Source organism: Bombus fervidus, chromosome 7, assembly GCF_041682495.2.
Source record: "Bombus fervidus isolate BK054 chromosome 7, iyBomFerv1, whole genome shotgun sequence".
Taxonomy (NCBI): domain Eukaryota; kingdom Metazoa; phylum Arthropoda; class Insecta; order Hymenoptera; family Apidae; genus Bombus; species Bombus fervidus.
This window is the reverse complement of record NC_091523.1, coordinates 2,373,667-2,393,773: the sequence shown is the minus strand read 5'-3', so window position 1 is coordinate 2,393,773 and position 20,107 is coordinate 2,373,667. Positions and strand designations below refer to the sequence as shown.

Below are 20,107 nucleotides of genomic sequence, written 5' to 3'. Positions count from 1 at the left end.
AGGATTCGCAGCCACTTATGATATCAGCCTTCTATCCTATCTCGGTCATCTAGCTCTCCGCCTTCTCTTCGAGCCTCTTCTCCAGCACTCTTCTCCTCCTCGACATCCTCCACTTTTTCGCTACCCTTCTTACCACCCTTGTGCTCTTTCACAACCTCTTTCAAGTCATGAACACAGGACGGTGTTTGAAAACGACTGTCGAACTGCGAAGAATTATCGGACATTGCGCAGACTAATGTCGTCTGGTGCCCGAGCGGAATTTCGCAGGATTCAATAATGTGAGTTGACTAAGAAGATCCTTAAGAATATAAAAATTTAACGACAGACTGCATCTTTTTTATGCATTCATGGGAAATTTAAAGATGCAGAAAGGGATAGAATGCGCGGAATATATGGCAATATTCAAAGTTAATTAGTCATTATAATATTTAGAGAGTGAAATCTATATTTAGATTTTATTTCTTTAACGTAGTATTTAGCGCAGTCTATTAATGAAAAATGATCAAAATTATAGTTTTTTCCCAGTAAGGCGGTCGTTATCAAATATTCTGTATCGTTCCTTCTTACGGTTATCCGTTCGTCGTCATCAATGTCCGGAAGCCTCTCTCCAGTCGCTCGCTCTCTTCTCTCTTACCTCCGTCTCTATCTCTTCTGTTTGTTCATCGTCTCTGTCTGCTTTTACCGATTTGTTCGACCTTTCATCCTTCTCTCTTCGACGTAACCGTTTTCTCCGTCTTTTCCGGTGTTTCCGCGCCGATCTGGATTAACGAGCCGACCCTTTTTCTGCCGTCCACTTCGGACTCTGGCCATCCGGCCCGTACGTGACTCGCCTCGAAACGAATCTCTCCATATACATGTACTATACTAGATATGTATGTACTATGAGAGATCGCTACTTCGGTTCTTCTTCCTCGTCACTAGCTTCTATTACTCTCGCTTCTACTCGCCGTTTTAGTAAGATTTTTTCTCTTCTTTTTTCCTCGTTTCGCTACATTGAAGCGGTTTATTTTTTTTTTTTTATCCTTTCACTTTTGACTTTAGTGTTCTTCGTATGATTAAATGTACCGTTTGATTTACGCCATCGAGGAGTTTTCTTTGATTTCGATGGCAGATAAAATCAATCGCAATGGCAATCGTAAAGCTTCTTCTGTTGTGGGCTTTTTTCTCCGGTTGAATATTTCCCGGTGGTTTCTTATTCTTTGTGAACGAGTTACTCGATTTTTCGATTCTGTAAATATTGAAATTCTTTAAAATATTTGACAAACTGTTGGTTTCTTTAAGATGGAGCTTCAATATGGCAATATTCCACGTAAGTTTCATTTTCTGGGAAAACAGGAGTCGAAAAATGCTTCTGGCTTGACATTCCAGAATATTGAAAATTTCAGAAATCTGAAGAGTTAATAATGAAAGTTGAACGAATGCTCTATGATAAAATTTGCAATCGAATATTCATATAATACACGATTAGTCTCATTATGTTAATTAATAAAATTATTCTTTTGTATTTATTGTTTATATTATTATTATTTATTATTTATATTATTTATATTATTTAAATGTAATTTTATTCTTCCGCAGAGAGATACTTTAAATTAAAATACTTTTTCTGAAATAAAAACTTTATTAACTAATTCTCTAGTTCTAAAATTACGATACAAACGAACAGATTGCCTACAGGGAATCCTTCGTGGTAACTTGAGTAATTAATTGCTGAAATATATCGCACCACCGAATTATAGTTAAACTGAATTCAACACTAATACGAGTTTAATTGATTTCAACTGCATCACAACAATTGTAACATCGTGTATGCTTCGATCGATACGCCGATTTTTATTCGCCATGTTTAGGTATTAAAACATTACCAGTGAATATTGCAAAACATCTGCTAAAAATTTCAGAACTGTCCCTCGTTTTACGCGATTTCACCCGGAAATCAGGTCGACCAAAATCGCCGCAGTCTCGACTACAATGTACACGATTCACAAAATCGAAGCGAATTCAGTTCATGGCACCAGAGTTAGACAAGATTAGAAATTTATTGCAAACACATCTCGTAATTTCTATTTACGTTTCAGATTGATATCAAATTTGACCAATATAATCGTGCCAGTCGTGTCTCATTACAGTGCTAACGATATTTCAAAATGTTTTATATGACACATACGATATGCACATAAATGTTTTCCGTGGCGAGTGTCCAAATACTTTGGTGAATCGGTGTATCGGTGAATTCCAACAGTTTCGTTAATAACCACAGACGGTCGGTTGTTTGTTGACGTCGAAAAACCAGACATCGATTGGCGACCGATGCGGCCGAATAAATGCAATTTAATTAATGAGAATGCACGTGCAAGTTTTATTTACTATTTTGATCGTATCGCGATCCCATTGCTGTCGCCTTGAGTGCTGATCCTTAATTAATGGCCGGACGTGGAGTGCCATCCTGTCGTCGTATTGCGGATTAATTCGATTCCAAGTGTCTATTAATTATCGGTCGGCTAGAATTGCGTGGTTGTCATAGGATCGAAATTCTAGCAAGAGGAACGCGCCGTAAACCTTTCCCGTATTGGTGGCTTTCTGGACGCGTATGTACATGAGCCAGAGGGGACTTTCACGCGTTCGTGGATGGATGGAGAGAATTCTACAGCATCAAGAAATAGCGTGGAAACGAGAGTGACGGAGGAATAGGGCAAGAGGGACAGGGAGAGTCGCGAACTCGTTAAGCATGAACGACCGATCGTTTGAGGCTTGGAAATCGGTTGCGGTGTAAACGTCACGTTTCAGAGAGCGTCTACAATGGCTCATTAAATTGAATAATCATCGAGGTCATATCCCAGCCGGCGAGGATGCGGTATCTGCAATTTATTTGGTCATCGGTCGGCAAAGTTATGTTAGTCCAGTTGGCCAAGTACTATCATCGAGTGTATTGAATCTGGATGAGATGTCTACAGCGACATAGACTGTCATGGCAAGATGTTATTCTTCTCTCCTAATATCGAGCCATCGAGATGACCAATCCTATCTATCGAATGAACTTTGGCTGATGAAAATTGGCTGACTGGCGTTACGATTTTTTAAGTATTAATAATGTTTGTTCACTATTAATGTAGATTTAGCATGAACAAGTTTGCTAAGAAGTATCGCGTATTTTCTATATTGTACGTAAATTCTAATCGATTTCCTCACTTTGATTTTTATGTAAAAACTGTATATAAAATTATTACTTTAATACTTTAATATATTCAGTTATAATATTTTATTATATCATTATCTCGATCCATAACCTAATGAATTGTCCTTCTTGACTTTAATTCCAATGAAATTTCAACCATTTCTTCCACCATATTTCTCACTATTCCTCGCTATTCCTGTTAAATATATACATTTTTCAATATTTTTCATATTGCTCCCTATACTATGCACACCCTTTGAATCGTTACAACACCAACAACAAAACTAATTGCTTCAAAAACAACGTTTTACATATTTTTATATTATAGTTAGTTTATAAAATATGATAACGTGCCCTCTATAAGCGAAAAAAGCAGGATTTTTCCTTTTTAAATGCTTTTTGTCTCGTTTCCATCCATCGTATCGTTTCAGAGATATCGTCGTTTGAAGTGGAGAATAATTTTGAATATTTTAACGTGGCTATGCCTATTGGGTGGTCGAATATCTCTTCCTCGCACGCGAGCGCTGACCTATCTCAAGCTTGATGGTTGTGCGGTGGTCAGTGACAGACGCTGAGTGGGCGTCTTTTTGCTACTACTACGCGACGTACGCATTTCCAGAAAAAAATCCAGGTCACGACAGATCGTTCACATTTATTTTCACACATTATACTTCACATTATACTTTAAACTCGAGTACCTTCGATGTTAATTGAGATGTCAACTTGAGACAAAGTGTATTTTTAATGTCGTGCTTCCTTTTAGCTATTGACATGTCAGCTTTAGTGATTATGGAATTTTTGTGGGAGCATCGTGAGTTAAAATTTGATGTTAGACCAGCGTATGAAAAGATTTTTATTCGTTTCCTCGTAATTTTGAAGAGATATATTGTTAATTATTGGCGTCTAAATACAAGGAAATCCGACAAGTCAATTTTTGTTGTGTGACAGAGAGTGACAAAAACATCCTAAAACTTCTTATTTGATCCTAAGATATTTTTAGTGTAAGATTTGTTGAAAAGACTGGGAACGTAACTTATCATGTTTTTTATTCGTGACCTCCATATTAAATGGAATTGAAAGTTAACTCTGTAAATGTGATTATAATAATTTTTAATTTACATATCAAAACAAACCAACCTAAACTTTCTTTAAATTCACTTTGTGTCAAGCGACTTGTCAAATTTTATTGTGTGACAGAGAGTGACAAAAACATCCTAAAACTTATTACTTGATCCTAAGATATTTTTAGTGTAAGATTTGTTGAAAAGATTGGGAACGTAACTTATCATGTTTTTTATTCGTGGCCTTCATATTAAATGGAATTGAAAGTTAACTCTGTAAATGTGATTATAATAATTTTTAATTTACATATCAAAACAAACCAACCTAAACTTTCTTTAAATTCACTTTGTGTCAAGCGACTTGTCAAATTTTATTGTGTGACAGAGAGTGACAAAAACATCCTAAAACTTCTTACTTGATCCTAAGATATTTTTAGTGTAAGATTTGTTGAAAAGACTGGGAACGTAACTTATCATGTTTAAATTATTCGTGGCCTTCATATTAAATGGAATTGAAAGTTAACTCTGTAAATGTGATTATAATAATTTTTAATTTACATATCAAAACAAAGCAACCAAAACTTTCTTTAAATTCACTTTGTGTCAAGCGACTTGAAAATCGATTGGCTCATATTTATCCGTTAAAAAATAGATTAATGTAAACGTTCACACCATAGAAGCTTTTTGAGCCTGGTACTTTCGGCCAAGCCATCTATTTTATTCGCGATATACGCGTGGCGGAGCATCGATTTGGCAACGAATTTCACACAAGCAATGCAAAATATAATAACATGCATCGACGTGACTCGTTGTCACAACGTATAATGCCCTCGATAAGTACATATTTTCCATCGTACACGATAATGTACCGATTGAACGGACGTTTATGCCATATCCGTTTATCACGTGTATCGCTTAATTAATCACTCTTCGTACTTTCATTGTTCAAATCGGACAGAAACAATTTGGCTTTTATTACTCGTGTCCGTTTGAATTGGATTTGGTTCGCAACCTTGCCGAAACATTTCCGCGCTACCGACGTATCATCCTGGAAGAATGACCGAATATAAATTACTGTAATAATAATGTCTACATTCCGTTGTCCTACAATTCGAACGCGTTTATTTAGAATTGATTAAACGATTTGTAATTATCGTCCGCTCCGTCGTTTATTAAAGTCGATGCCTTTCTCCGCAATCAAACGAAATCCTATTTAAATCATAACTAGCCTGTAATCAAATTGTTACCAGAAATCTCGGCCTTGTTAAATCCTATTGAAGTCATAATTAGTCCGTAATCGAATTGTTACCAGGAATCTCGGCCTTGTTAAATTAGAACAAAATAATTAGTTGGCGTTTTCATTAAGACAGCATAGTTTGTAAATTCAATTATTACTGTTAGTAAGAGTTTCAGGCTTTCGAAATCTGCCGAAAGCTGAAGAATTAATCCAACTTTTTTGCCTTCGATTTCTTCCAAATCACAATCATTCCATACAAAAGTAAATATTATATTAATTGCAAAGATCGCTATATAGAACTTCGTGGAAAGTAACAAAGCGATCCTTGAGCGAACATTGAGGGAAGAACGGGGCAATTTGTCTATGCACGAATCAAAGAGAGAAAGGCCTTTCCGGTTCGAGGTCACCGATATTCAACGGTTTCATTTTGTTAGACGCAAAATCCGAGAGCAGGCGGAACGGGTTTCGGTGTTTGGCCATCAGTCATTTCATGACGTGCCGGCTAAACACGGTACAACACTCATTCCATTTGATCCCCGAATAACGGCCGTTGCCCGATGTCTCTTTGAACGATATAAATGGAAACGCGTACCCTTTGCGGTCTTTGTACGACGCAAGCGAAGGGCAGCAAGTTGGATGATTCTGTTCAGGGTCAACGACTATCAATGTCCGAATATGCTGTCACTTTTTTTCCCTACGTGGGTGTTCGCGTTCTCGGCAGACTCTCAGCATTTTCTGATAGAACGACCCGTCTAGAAATATATACACATTTTTGTTCTTCTCTTTTTACCCTCTTTTCCTTTTCTTTTTTTTTTTTTTTTTTTTTGCTGAAGAAAGGTAGTAGGGAGTTGTAAACGGGAGTTGTAAATTGGATCCCATTGGATGGTGAAAGTACTTGATGTATTTTTGGTAAAATGAAATTGCATGATTGTAATAGAAGTGTTGACTGGATGAGATGATAAAGAGAAGTCGTTGACTTGTACAGGTTCGTGTGAAAGTTGAGAAGTTATTCAGATTAGGACGATAGGGAAATTTGTTTATTATTCTTTCTTACTTCCAAGTAATTGAAAATATTAGGAGATTGTAAGTTTCGGAGGTTCAGCGAGTTAATACTTTTTTATCTTTTATTTTATTTAAATATCGTATCGAATATTTATTAGTAACGTCTGACCATACATTAACCTGTACTACGTTTCTTTTAAGTAGGGGGTCACTTGTTGCTTTTGTGATCAGTAGAAACAAGAAAATTGATTAATTTATCTTGTTCTTTGTTCTTTTGTCCTTTGTATTTTGAACAAAATTTAGAAGTTGTTATACGGTCACACATATGCCATGAAATGTTTGTGTAATTTTTGGTGTGTAAAGTTTAAAATATAAGCGTTAAAATTTTTGTGTACCGTCCCACATCCGATTAATGCTCGATATTTATATTAATTAATTTATGTAGGCTCGTTAGATTCTCGTTAAAGAACGACAGCAGCAGACCATTAAACTGAATAATCATTTAGGTCAATGGGACGTTTTGATATGCTGCATATAATACAATATATATCTATAGAATATATATTTATAAAGTAGGAATCCTGATGAACTTCGAAATAAGTCTCTTGCATGTAATATAACAGAAATGATATTATACGTTGATGTAAATACGTTGTAACGAAGAATAGTTATAAACATTTTTTCAATTTATACATATATCGGTGATCATGTATATTTTGTCATTCTAAATTTGTAATAAAAACGGAAGTTTTTCAATTTAATAAAATTAAAAATAAAATTTGCAACATCAATTAAATGTAGAAAATTTCTAATGAAATATCTATCTATGTAAATATCACGACACATAATTTTAAACGTTGACTACACAGATACTAAAAATGATGGACAATGAGATTTATACATTAATCGTTTCTTTATTCAGTTTCATATATATATTTATCTCCGTTGGTACCAGCAGTGCGATAATTCATTGGTAGGCTTAGTACAAGTATCCATCACGGGATCACGTTATTACACGATACATTATTTAATTACATCGACGCAAGTATGCATATCGTTAATCATATTCATATATTATACCGTATGTATATATGCATATGTTATATTTATATTATACGTGTATGCGCGTAATTATTGTACAGTGTGCGGCTACGCCCTTAAATATTCGACTCTCGAAGGGGAAGATGATCGTATTCACAATATGACAAATCCTTCTGTTCGTTCATTTTTTATTTCTTTCTTCATAAATAATGTACGTTATGTATGTATATATAGTGCAAAATATATTAAGGCCAGGCCATTTATAGGAGGACGATTCTTAGTCCTCCTCAAAGACTAACCATTCATATATGTTTACTTCTTTTTTTTTTTTAGTCACTCTCTTTTATTTTGGTTTATTATCAAATCCGCACATATATCGATCGAGTATTACTTATTGTTAATTAATGACGATGGAACTAACACTAATTTAGCATTTGGTAAATGACGAAGCACAAAAAGCCAATTCGAATGGATAGGTTGATGCTAAATAAAATTGTATATTATGTTCTTTAAGTGCAAATCGTGATCTTTGGAGGGAATGCTCTGTCATTTTTGTTAATATTTTAGTTATTTTTTATCGAATATCCAAAAATGTATCAACACTTTGTAAATAATAGTTGTCAAATTTCAAAATTTTTGAATTTTCGAACTTTTAATCTTTCGAGTTTCTAAATTTCAAACAAAAATATAAATAGTGCACTTGTTAATAAATTGATGAGGATTCTGTATAAAAAAAAAAAAAAAATATTAATATTATAATTACTTACGATGATCGTGGTCTCTCATAAATGTTAAGCCATCTTTGGTTACCTAATGAAATTAATTACAATATTGACAAAATGACAGAGCATTTTCAAAATAAAATAACTTACATCACAAAAATCCAGGTCCTGAAAGTCTCGAAGATTTCGGTCGAAATCGCTTGAAATTCGAGTTAGAAATCCCAAAAAAGTATTTCCCGGATATGTAAGGAAAAATTCAACGGGGGTGAAAAGCCACCCGATATGTTATCCGATATGAGCTTTAATTTCTGTTTTTCGTTGATAGTTTTCACCCGCGCGTCAATCGACTTACTCTATTAAATTCGGTACATTTTTAGAGATACATTATATTTATGCGATTTCCTTTAATTTTTTTAAACATGCTATGTTTCCCGATTGCCTCGTAACATGAGATTTATCTGGATCTTTTAATATAATAGAATATAAACGGTTCGTAGAACAAAAATATTTACATCCACTCAGAATCGGTATACTAATAATTAAATAATGTAGTATATTTTACAATACGCTTTTATATCGATTGTTTCGCTTTGCATAAATATACATTTCATTCACTTACACGTTTCATACTCCGTATAATTTTGCAGATGAATTGAAAGTTATAATTTAGAAATGATCGATGATATTCATGATGATAATCTGTGGATAAATTTCTTCGTTAATGTTAATTAAATTATCTAACGATAAAAATTCTATCAACTTCTCTCCTTTTCATTTTCGTGTTATTGTTTGAAGAAAATGGTTGATGGAATCTTTTTCGATATTTAAGATTTTGTTTCATGTTACCAAACCATGGAAAGCCGATTATGTTGTGTAATTTGATTTCATATTTTATTTATATCTTACACTCTATTATATATATATATTATATATATTATATATATATTATATATATATCATATAAACGTCGTAAACACCTACAGCCAACAATTCAATAACTTTAATAATATCGTTTCATTATATTTCATATTTTACACAATCTACACATAAATGTATTCTCATATTCACTAATATTAAATGTCACATAATTTCTTCTTTCTAGTTACTAACAGTCATCGATTCATTCATATTCATTCATTTCGCATGTTTGCAATTGCGTGTAGAAATTTTGTTTATTTGTGAAATTATTTTTATCAACTTATATGGAACCATCTTCCTTGTTTTCTATTTCTCGTCTTGAATCGCTGAATTTTTATATTATTAAATTCTCGAATATTTGAATCCTGCATTTCAAATTCACCACATTAAAAATTATATTAAGCCATAAACTATAAGATTTCTACCATAAAAATTTCAATTAATGAGTTATTATCACTGGAAGAGTAACGAAATTAAAAATCTTTGCGTAATTTCTTACTTTCTTTCTAAACGAACCGCACTTTTTCTTTTGAATAAATCTTTGGCTATAATTATTAAATTGGACGTCAAAAACGAGGATTATTTTCTCACGCAACAAAGGAATTCGTTCCGTCGAATAAGTTAAAGGGAAATTTGTTTAAACTGGCGTTCGTTATATTTCAGCCTCTAATTAAATAAAATGTTCCGTACGATCTTCTGTGAACTAGTTGCTTTGTTTATACAAAATTTTCCGATAAAAGATTTCTTAATTATTAACAGGATAATGTCGTTATCGGAAACATTGTTGTAACATTAATATCTTGCTTCAAACACTGATACATCCCTCTAAAACAAAATTTCATTAACTAGAATGCATTTAAAAGAGAAGATCAAAAGCGATTAATAGGTGAAACGCGGAATCACTACTTCAAATTCACACACTTTGGCACGTTCTTTCAACTGAAGCGAATTATTTTACTTTCTTTTTAATACCTTTTTAATATGCTCAAAACGAATATTATTCGCAAAGTATCCTAGAAAACTGCGTTTTCTCAACAAATCTGTCAAATTGTCTAGCACAAGTGCGATCTATTTATAAATCTAAACTTTAATTTTACTTTGATTTATAGTGAGAAAGAAATAATATCTCAGTCTCTTTATTCCAACAGAAACTTCAAAAATATATTAAACATCCTCTACAATATTAATAATATAACTCAAGATGATATAGTTCCATCTCACAAATCTATTATTATTTACTATCATATATCATTATCATGTATATGATAATTCAAAATATGTAAATTTAAAAAATCGCATAACCTATCTATATACATAGGATAAATGAAATTTTGCTCGTTTTCTTTTTGTACGTAAAAATCGTACATATATTTCCTAACATTACATACCCGTTTAAGATGCACACACACCCTCTCATACATCCGTACAGAATCATCCATGACTCGCCATAATAATGCTCAACGATACTTTTCTCTCTTTTTATTTGTTGGTTGCAAAAGCAAAGGGATACATTTCTTACATTCTTACTAGCACGTTGGAATATTTTCCACTTTTGCGTTTCTTCCTTTTTTCATAATAGTTTTTTATTCGTTTTTACACTACATACGGTGGAAGCTCATCATACGAACAACGTGGCGTTCTGTGCATGCACACCGATATAACAGTATCGAAAGCACGGATACAACTTCATTTCCCGCTCATACGACGACTTTAATTAATGACTTTGTGCTTTATTGCGCGACTCTTTTGTTTTTGACCTTTATCTCGTCTCGTGCTCTCTTTTTTCTTCCAGTTTTTCTTCTCGGTTTCCTTTTATCCGTGTATATGAGCGACGAGACTTTCTTGTAAAAGGGAGCAAAACGCACGCTGCACGCTGAATGAATTAACTATACTTTGTCAGGAAACTGCGTTTATCGTTATCGTTACACTGTCATTTTCGTACAACGTATACGTGCTTACTTTGTAATTCTTGAATCGTTATATATATATATTATATATTTCATTTCAAAATTTTATAGATTAAAAAATCGATGATATCTTAATCAGAGGCGTAATATTTTTCGGTATGATGGGAGTTTATCTTTTCCATGTAAGTGATATAATGTTTGAGGAAAAACAAATTTGTAAGGAACGAAAGTCCAATGAAAGTTACGAGTAACTAGAAGAAATTACTGAAATTAAGAAAGAAATAAAATTTTTCTAGATAATTATCAATCGATATTGTGTTAAATGTCGGTCATTAATATGTAAATATGTAAACAATTGAGATAATAAATTTCCATTTCACAAGAATGAACTGTTTTTCATTTTTGAATTTATTAGACACTGGGACATCCACGAAACGTATAATATGCTACCAAAATGGATGAAGTTTAATTGGCGAAACTTATTCAAAAGTTTTCTAAGCTTGATAAAATCTTTTCTCACGAAAAGTACATTAATTTTGCATTCGTGTAACAATTACCATAAATTCAGTTTGTCTGTACAATTTTTTTCGTATTTATTACAAATCTAACGATATCTTCAGACTTGTGTACTCCTAATCGTTGCTTAAAAATGTGAAATCATATCGCTACTTTATAATTGATTAGGGATATGTATTGGATTCGTATAGGTTACTAATAATTGCCAATTTATTCCTTGTCCTCCTACGTAATACAAGAAACAAGAGAATAGAATGATACAATTCATATGTTTCCTCTCGATGATACCTACACCAACAATGAAATTTCTTCTGAATATTTGCGTCCAAATTTTAGATAATCTAGTGAAACGGATACGATGTACGAATAATATATATGTATCTGGCAATTTTAATTGTATTTATTAGTATTGTAAAAATTTGTAAAGATCCCAGAGGACATATTCCAAGATTTTATGACACTTCAACAAAGAATCAAAATAACATAATTAAAAATCTCACTAGAAACATTAAATGAAAGGAAAAATTATCAAGAGCTGTCGAACAACAAATTGTTAAACAATCTCCGCATGATTTCTTAGAAATCAAACTGCTCAATTCTACTTCTTATTAATTTTTTACTTTCATCACACAAATACACGATTCATTTACGTCAATAAGTTTATTCGTCGCAAGAAGACGATATAAAGAATAGCAAATTCTAAAGTGAATTTAAAAAATAGTATTTGCAACATCATCGCTCCTTTTATCTTATAGAGTTGATCAATGTGGCGTCCGAATGGCTTACGTATCAACTACGCGAAAACGTAGCTGATTCGCGTTTTAATCAAATCCAGATCTACGATTCACACATGAACCTTTGTGAACCGGTGATGAACAACATTTGCGTAACTAAATTTCATTCGTTCACATTATCTTGGTTGTCTGATATTCCCGTCAACGATCGTAATAATCCAGCGAGTCGGATATGAAGGGAACAGATTTTATTTCATGCCCTCCATATGCGTGTTCACACGTTGAAAAAAGACACGTGAATCCGTGAAACATAACGTGAAAAGGGACAGAGAAAAGTAGGAGGAAAAACGAGGTAGAGATGAGGATGGGACAAGAAAAAAGTACACGAGCCCGGGGTTTAATAATTCTATCATTGCAACAGATCGGACAATTCGACAGACCGGTCGTCGAAGAGAGACAGAGAAGGCGAACATGCAGTGCTAACGAGATATCTCGTTAAGCCTAGAACGGACAATCGCACGGTGGCACGGAGCGAGCTGTTCGATATGACGAGATCCACGACGAGATCTTCGTTCTGCCGTTACGTTTCTCCGATATTCATTAGAATATTAATTTCACGTTCGTCAGCCCTGATACAATAACGTACCCCTGTTGGTCGACGTGCAATTGTATCCGTGACCCAAGTTTATCGCGGTACGACTAAAGGTTCGACTCGTTTCGCGGTCTGAATAAACAAGGAATCAGTCCGCCGATTTTTCTCCATTTGTTCAAGCGGTGTACGCGAGGAAAAATTCGAGTAGAAATTCGTTCGATAAATTGTCCAGCCGAAACAATTACCCTCTTCTTACCAAGTATTATTTGGTAACTGAAAAGGGTGATTAATTTGAGAGAATTAATGAGATGGAGAAATCAGAAAATCTTTACTTTTTGTTTCGTTATTTCTATTGATATTCTATTTGGCAGTAATTTATAATCCTGTTTTTGATTTTATGCATGTTTTCTTTGAATAAAAGTTACTGTTAAGAGTGACTACAAAAAGTATTTTCGGATCATTGTATATATTACGTACTAATTAACTAGGTCCAACTATAATGAATTTCATATCGTTTACCAATTCGTCTGCAATTACGCGTGAATTGATGAAAAAGATCATTTAGTAGGCCAAGCGTACTGCTTTCGGTTCTTTAAATGTTTTTCTTGTTTTCTTCGAGCGGTTCAGTTTTTATAGTCATTTACTGTATTTAACTACCTGGCACATTGGCGCGTATTTTTAAAACCACTTTAAAATACTTCTCTGGTCTGGTTCTTTTGTTGAAAGATCGTGTAAGTGGTGCTACATTAAAGTGTGGACTTATACACGTAGGTCAAGTGGATTACAGAGTAACAGGTGGATGGTGAAATTGCTCTAACGAGACGTGTCTTCTTAATTGGAGAGATAAAAATGCCTACCTCGGCGACGTAACGAATTTAGATCTATCGCTTGCCAAGAGTTTGCGTATTGTTTGCAAAACGTGTTGTTTACAAATGACCAAAATTTAACCTAGTGAAATTATTCACTTGTAAAATAATAAATGAAGTGTTATACAATTTTTGAAGATAAAATTCTACGAAAAGGTTTGTCAATAAAATTTAAATATTAGTTAAATACTTATTTTTCTGGATAGATAATTTGTTGTTCAGTTCAGCTTTCTAGAGAAAATATTGTACATGGATAGAAAAAAAAAAAATATGGAAGATGAAAAATTGAAAATTTTATAATAAATAAATACAGAATGTGGGCGTTAATTGTTTATCATTCTAACTTCTGTGTTTTGCAAATTTGCTTTAATCAGAAGTTACGAATTTTTAAAATTCAAAGAACTAATAACAAAGTTCGAATAAATAACAGTTTTTCATTCAAGTCGGAATAATACGATATATATTTTGGTCCAGCGTAATGAATTATCGAATTTTAGATAAAAATGTATAAGGCTCGTATGATATTTTCATCAGTCCTTCAACGGTGAAGATCACGAAGTTTTGTATAAAATTCTTCTAATTCAGTTAAACTTGCTTTTACATTACACGATACTTAGTACTTTCAAACTAGGCAAATACGTTGCGAAAAGTTGTAGAAAAAGTTAAATCCACGTAAAATGAAATATCAAAATTTGTACAAGTTGTATAAGAGAAGTATGTAAGAAATATTTTGCTCGAAATATATCGAAAAATATTTTCGTATCGTTTTGTGATCTTATTTTATAATATCCACGATAAATACATAAAAAAGGAAAAAATTCAAATAAAGACAAGAAACGAATTATAAATAAATAAATGAAAATAACATTTTCTAACCAAAAATGAATAAAATTCAAAATAAATACTCGGTAAAATATTAAACCAAATTAAACGAAATTAACAAAAATTAAAAATGATAGAATTTTAAAACTATACACATGAGATAGAAATCTGTATGTATCATTACTTACCGAACGAACTCTGCAAACAGATACAACCTCTTTCGATTCTAATTCGTCAGCTAGATCCGGTAGTGTATCATCGATGGAGGGATCGAACAAATGCAACGATAAGATATCAACACAAACTTGTAACTAATTTTTCCGAAATGAACTTGCTTTTTCTCTGTCGACGAGTATAACGCAGCACAGAAATCGATATGCATCGACACACAGGAAAAAAAATGATCGACCGTCGTCGTTGAAGTAAACGCATGATTCTTCGTTCCTTCTGTATTCACGTGTTTTTTTCTTTTTTTTTTTTTTTTATAGTGTTCTTTACGTCAAAGCGAGCAGTTGGGACAATACTATTAGAAGAATACAAGAGGCGGGTGGTAAAATGTCGTTTGAGGACGTCGACGAGGATGCGTCGTCGCCGTTGAAGAATGGTTCCAAGGTTGAACCCGTTTCCCGTAAAGAGCCTTGATACACGTTAGTCAGTCTGTGATCTCGATCGTTGATCGCTTCGTTCGTGTCACTGTCCAGTCTTCGGTCTCCCAGTTTCTTCGAATGTTTCGGTAGATCCATATCTGAAACAAACGAAATCATTTTAAGTTGAATTAATAAAATTTTTCATTTTTCTCGGTTTTATTGAAGAGGATGAAGTTTCATCAGATTCTTCATCGATAATAGGAAGAATATGGTGTATTCTTTAAAAAGATATTTAAAATATATATAATATATATTTAAAATGGAAATTTATCGACGTGGACTTGAGATGGATATACAAACACACACACACACACACACAACGGTATTTTCATGTTATTAAATTTTACTTATAGTATGGCTATATATTTTCTTGCTGCAGAAATTATAAGTAGTGTTTTATCCAAAGCTAGTGGTATAGTACGGTACATGGTCAGACATTGCGCCACGCATTTGTGTACTCAGTTAATAGATTGTAAATCTTTAATCTGAACTCTATTTCTCTTAAATTTCGATATTATGCAACGTATAATATGTAATTAAATTTTATTCGTGTAAAAAATTCTTTACTCGTATAAGCAATATTTCAAACTTGTGCTGCATAAAAAATTGGCTACACGATACGTTTCGGACTAACGACACGCTTGGTAGTTAGTGGGACAATTTAAGTGACATCAGACGCCATACACTTTTTTTTTGCGCATGCATAACTTCGTGATAGAAACTATACCAGGGTTGTGGAGTGGAGCATTTTCACGCTCGACGTCACATTACATAGGAGGCGGTATTGGCGGAAAAAGAGGAAGCAAGAATGCATCTCTTTGACGAGGAATTTCTATAGTGGATTCAATTTATACATGTATCGACATGTACTCTACTAACACTAATATCTTCTGGGCATCTCCGTGCAACTGTTTACATGCGATATTAAATTTGTGCTGTGGTTTCATAAAAATACTTCAGTTTTTACATCCCCTCCCCTACGGCGAGACCGTGTAACTTGTTATATTAAAATTTCTTTACGATTCTATTGCTTCGTTGTTGGAAAATTTTTGTTTCCGTCAACGTAATTTCGACTGTCGGAAATTAATTCTAAATGGATCGCGTTTATCTTTGGATTTTATTTAAATTATCAAGTTTCAAAAATTCACAGTATATAAAAAGTAATCGCAAATAATACTTGCAAATGTTCGGTGAAAAATGATAAAATTTAACAAATCAGTTAGTCTCTGCGTAATTATTCAGAGCTTTGAAATATAAATATGAGGATAGTTATATAAAGTACGGAAATATAAATACAGTTTTATATAATATTTTTACTCATTCGAACGAGTGAACGATGAATGTCCTATAGGACGTTACTCATTAAAATATATTTTAAAATTTAAATTTCATTTTTATTGCAATTCTCGTATCAATAAAATCTCAAACATACACATAAAGTTTCTGATATAAAATGATAATAAAAATGAAAGAAGCCTGTCATTTGATTTATAGAATTTTTGATGGCTTTATGCTTAATTTAAAGAAATATCAATCGATCATATAATATATTGATACTAATTACACGCATATTAATATTCATCTACTATTTCTAATAAAATAATTTTTCAAGGCCTTTATTACTAGTAAAGAAACAATTTGTTCAAACTATCCTAAGGAATCGTCCGATGTTCAGGTAAAAAAAAAAAGAAAGGAACGAAAAAACAAAAAGAAACTGCAATCTTCCATCGCGATAACGCAAGGGCCATGTGTTGCAAAATTGACACACCAGAAATTGGAAAAGGCGAAACGGGAAGTTTCGTCGCTTCCGCCGTACTCTTTCGATATTGTTTTCTAAAATTATTATATACCCCAAGTAATTCACCGAAATTACGAAAATACAAAAGCAAGCAAACCAGTTTTCTCCTTTTATTAAGGGAGAGGAGATAAAGCAAGGATAAGGAAATTCGTTAACGCGACGTTTCATTCGCAACATTTTTCAATAAATCTAAATAATCGAATTTTGTTTCTTAACATCGTGTCTACGAAAAGTAATGTCACGAGTTCGCTTAATACCTTCTTTGTCACTATTTCTCTTACCTAGATTCTATAACTCTTTTTTTTTAAAGAAATCGAAGTATCATTATGGTAAACTATATTACATATTATTTAATCCTTAATGGCTTAATTACACACAATACGTTGATCTTACAAAAACGCGAAGTCCCGAAGAAAAATTCTTTGCATCCATCGCTATCGTTGAAAACTGAAAGATATCCTTAACGTTATCATCACAACCCTTCGGCAAAAGCCATCAAGGTGCGAGTAGAAATGGCGCACGTCTTGCGGCATAACCGCTTCCAAAAAACTGGAGCCCATTCTCGGTTCTATCCTGCATCGAAAATTTGCCGGCTGGCGTCCGCAAAAAGTCTAATCGACCAAGCAAAGCGTAACGAGCAATTTGCAGGCCGGATTCAATTTATTGCGTATACACTTCCGCGATCGGATCTGGCCCCGGACAGATGTTGCGGGGCTGGAAGCTGAAAAGAAGAAGCGGGAAAAAGAAATCGCGGAAGGTGGTGGAACGCTCGACAAAGGGGCACGAGAAAACGAGACATTGCCACAGGGTGGTAGGGTGGATATAGGGGAGGAGAGGAAGGTTGGAGCGAGGGGAATGGAAGGGTGAAACGTGCGGCAGCTCGTCGAAATAGCAGTTTAGCACTGATAGCACTTGGCGGACTTTTATCGATCATGTCTGGCAACAGATGGCTCACCCAATTCCCGGCGGCGCGTTTTGTCTGGCCGGCCTGATAAACGATAACTAATACGGAACAGAAGAAGCAGCAGCAAGAGAAAAGGGAAGAGAGATGTAGCGTTGGGGTAGGATGGGCCGGCGGTTGGATATTGTTTCGCGGACTTTTAGCCCTTGACGTGACGTGCCAACATCTCTCGCCACTGTTGTCCCATCCTCCTCTATGCGATGCTTCCTGCTACTGCTATACTCCTATATATCCTCTCCTTCTCCATCTGTACCCTCTTTTTTCTCCTCGTTTTCTCTTCTAGCCACCCTCGATCGTGTCTGTTGTACAGGGTGTGCCACCCGCGAGCGCATCTCTGATTTACTATTCTCTCTGCAGACATGCTTGTGGTTCTTTGTCCATTTGATTGTTCGATTTGCTCGTCCATTTGTATATTTGGCGAAATCATGTTCGTATAACTCGAGTATTACCGTTATATTTTTACAATTTAAAATGACGTTTCGTGCGTATTAAATAAGCTAACATATAATAGCGTAAATGATGCGGTTTTCTTTTGAGAGTTGAGTTTAATAAAACGATAACGAACTACTTAGTTCATATATTAAATATTAAATGCGCACCGATATGCATTTATTCAAAATTATCAAAATAAATCAGAATTTCTATACTTCTATGTTCATCATAGTAAAGAACGTTCAATTTCTTTTCAATGTACTACTCTGGTGAATATTAGTTTTATTCTTAGTGAAAACTATAAATCATTCAGCATTCTCCGATCCATCTTTTATCACCCTATATAATAGATATCATTACTAATTCAAACTCTCCAGTTTCCAAATTACAAGTTTATTACACGGATTAAGCGACCACTGTACAACAATCGGGAGAAGTATGCTTTCTATAGTTCACTTTAACCCATCAAGATTCTCGGCCAAAAATATTTCAAACAATTATCAAACTATTTCAATCGTTGCATCCTGCTCTCAGCTTGAAACTTAGCCAGAATGTTGAACGCAATTGACCTATTATAAGTCACAACCAGACTCTGTGTTCAAGTGTAAAATCCCACCCGTTACGTTTCTCTGCTTTCTTTTCTCCCGTCGTTCTCTTCACGCTCCGTTTATACCTTCGCTTCGGTTTAACGGTTAATCCCCCGGGTTTATCTGATCGCGTGACTTCAACGAGAAGTTGGAGCACGCCGCGCGAGCGAGGACAATCTTTGCACACACACTTCCCGTGGACGATAATACACGCGTCGGCTTTGTTAGTTTACACGGCTTACGCGATAAAATTTCCGTCATTAAACGCGGGGGCGTAGCCGATTCGCTCGCTGATAATGGACTGCGTGTTACAGTGATTTCCTTGTAAATACTTAAACTCGGTTTTACTCCACTTGTTACGTCTTTCTGGATATCGTCTGATTCGCGCCTGAACGCTCAACGCGCACCTCGTGCCTTCGTCACGGCAACCATAATCATTCTCTTCCATCTTTTTTAGATTGAAATGTTACACAGTTAATACTTTTCGTTTGTTTTTCTTTCTTAGATAAATATTGATAAGTACGATTATCTTGAAGAATGAATTTTGTTTCATAATTTCGTCCCTATGGATGTACACCATGTAGTTCGCGATATAAAACTCATATCTGACGACGAGTGAGTTCGTCGTAATAAATTCGATCATTTTAAAGTTGCAGTTTCATTATACAACATACACGTGCAACATACGCGTTGTCCTGCGCAACTTTCATTCGAAAATTTATATTGCTAAGTTCGGCGAACAAACAATATGTCGCGACAAGTTTCACGTTTATTTGGAAATGAAATTCCCTTTTTGAGCGCACTCGGGACTTTTCACCGTACGAAACAAGTGGGACGAAAATGGCTAACGAAATTTTATATTTAGAAAATTATCAATCCGCCGATACTTATGGCTTTTAACTCGAGTCGATGGGTTTACAAACATTTTTTATTGCTGATCTACTCAAGATAATCTAAGAGTATTTGGTCAACTGGAAAGTTAATGAATTTTGTAGATATTTACAGGATCATTATTAGTATGTTTTATTTAACATTCTTTCATAGGAATTTAATTTAAGTTTGAAGAATGAAGTTTCGAATATACGATAG

General features: G+C 34.1%; 1 protein-coding gene across 2 annotated transcripts in view; it reads right to left on the bottom strand.

Annotated features, from left to right (window-relative positions):
* Nucleotides 1-7,369: 7,369 nt before the first annotated feature.
* The window catches only part of LOC139989249 (lachesin), a 194,772-nt gene continuing 182,034 nt past the window's right edge, over nt 7,370-20,107 (bottom strand). For both annotated transcript variants that reach the window (XM_072007432.1, XM_072007431.1), the window contains exon 9: nt 7,370-15,338. In XM_072007432.1, the coding sequence (XP_071863533.1) occupies nt 15,088-15,338 (251 nt within the window). In that variant the 3' untranslated portion in view covers nt 7,370-15,087. The remainder of the gene's footprint in view (nt 15,339-20,107) is intronic.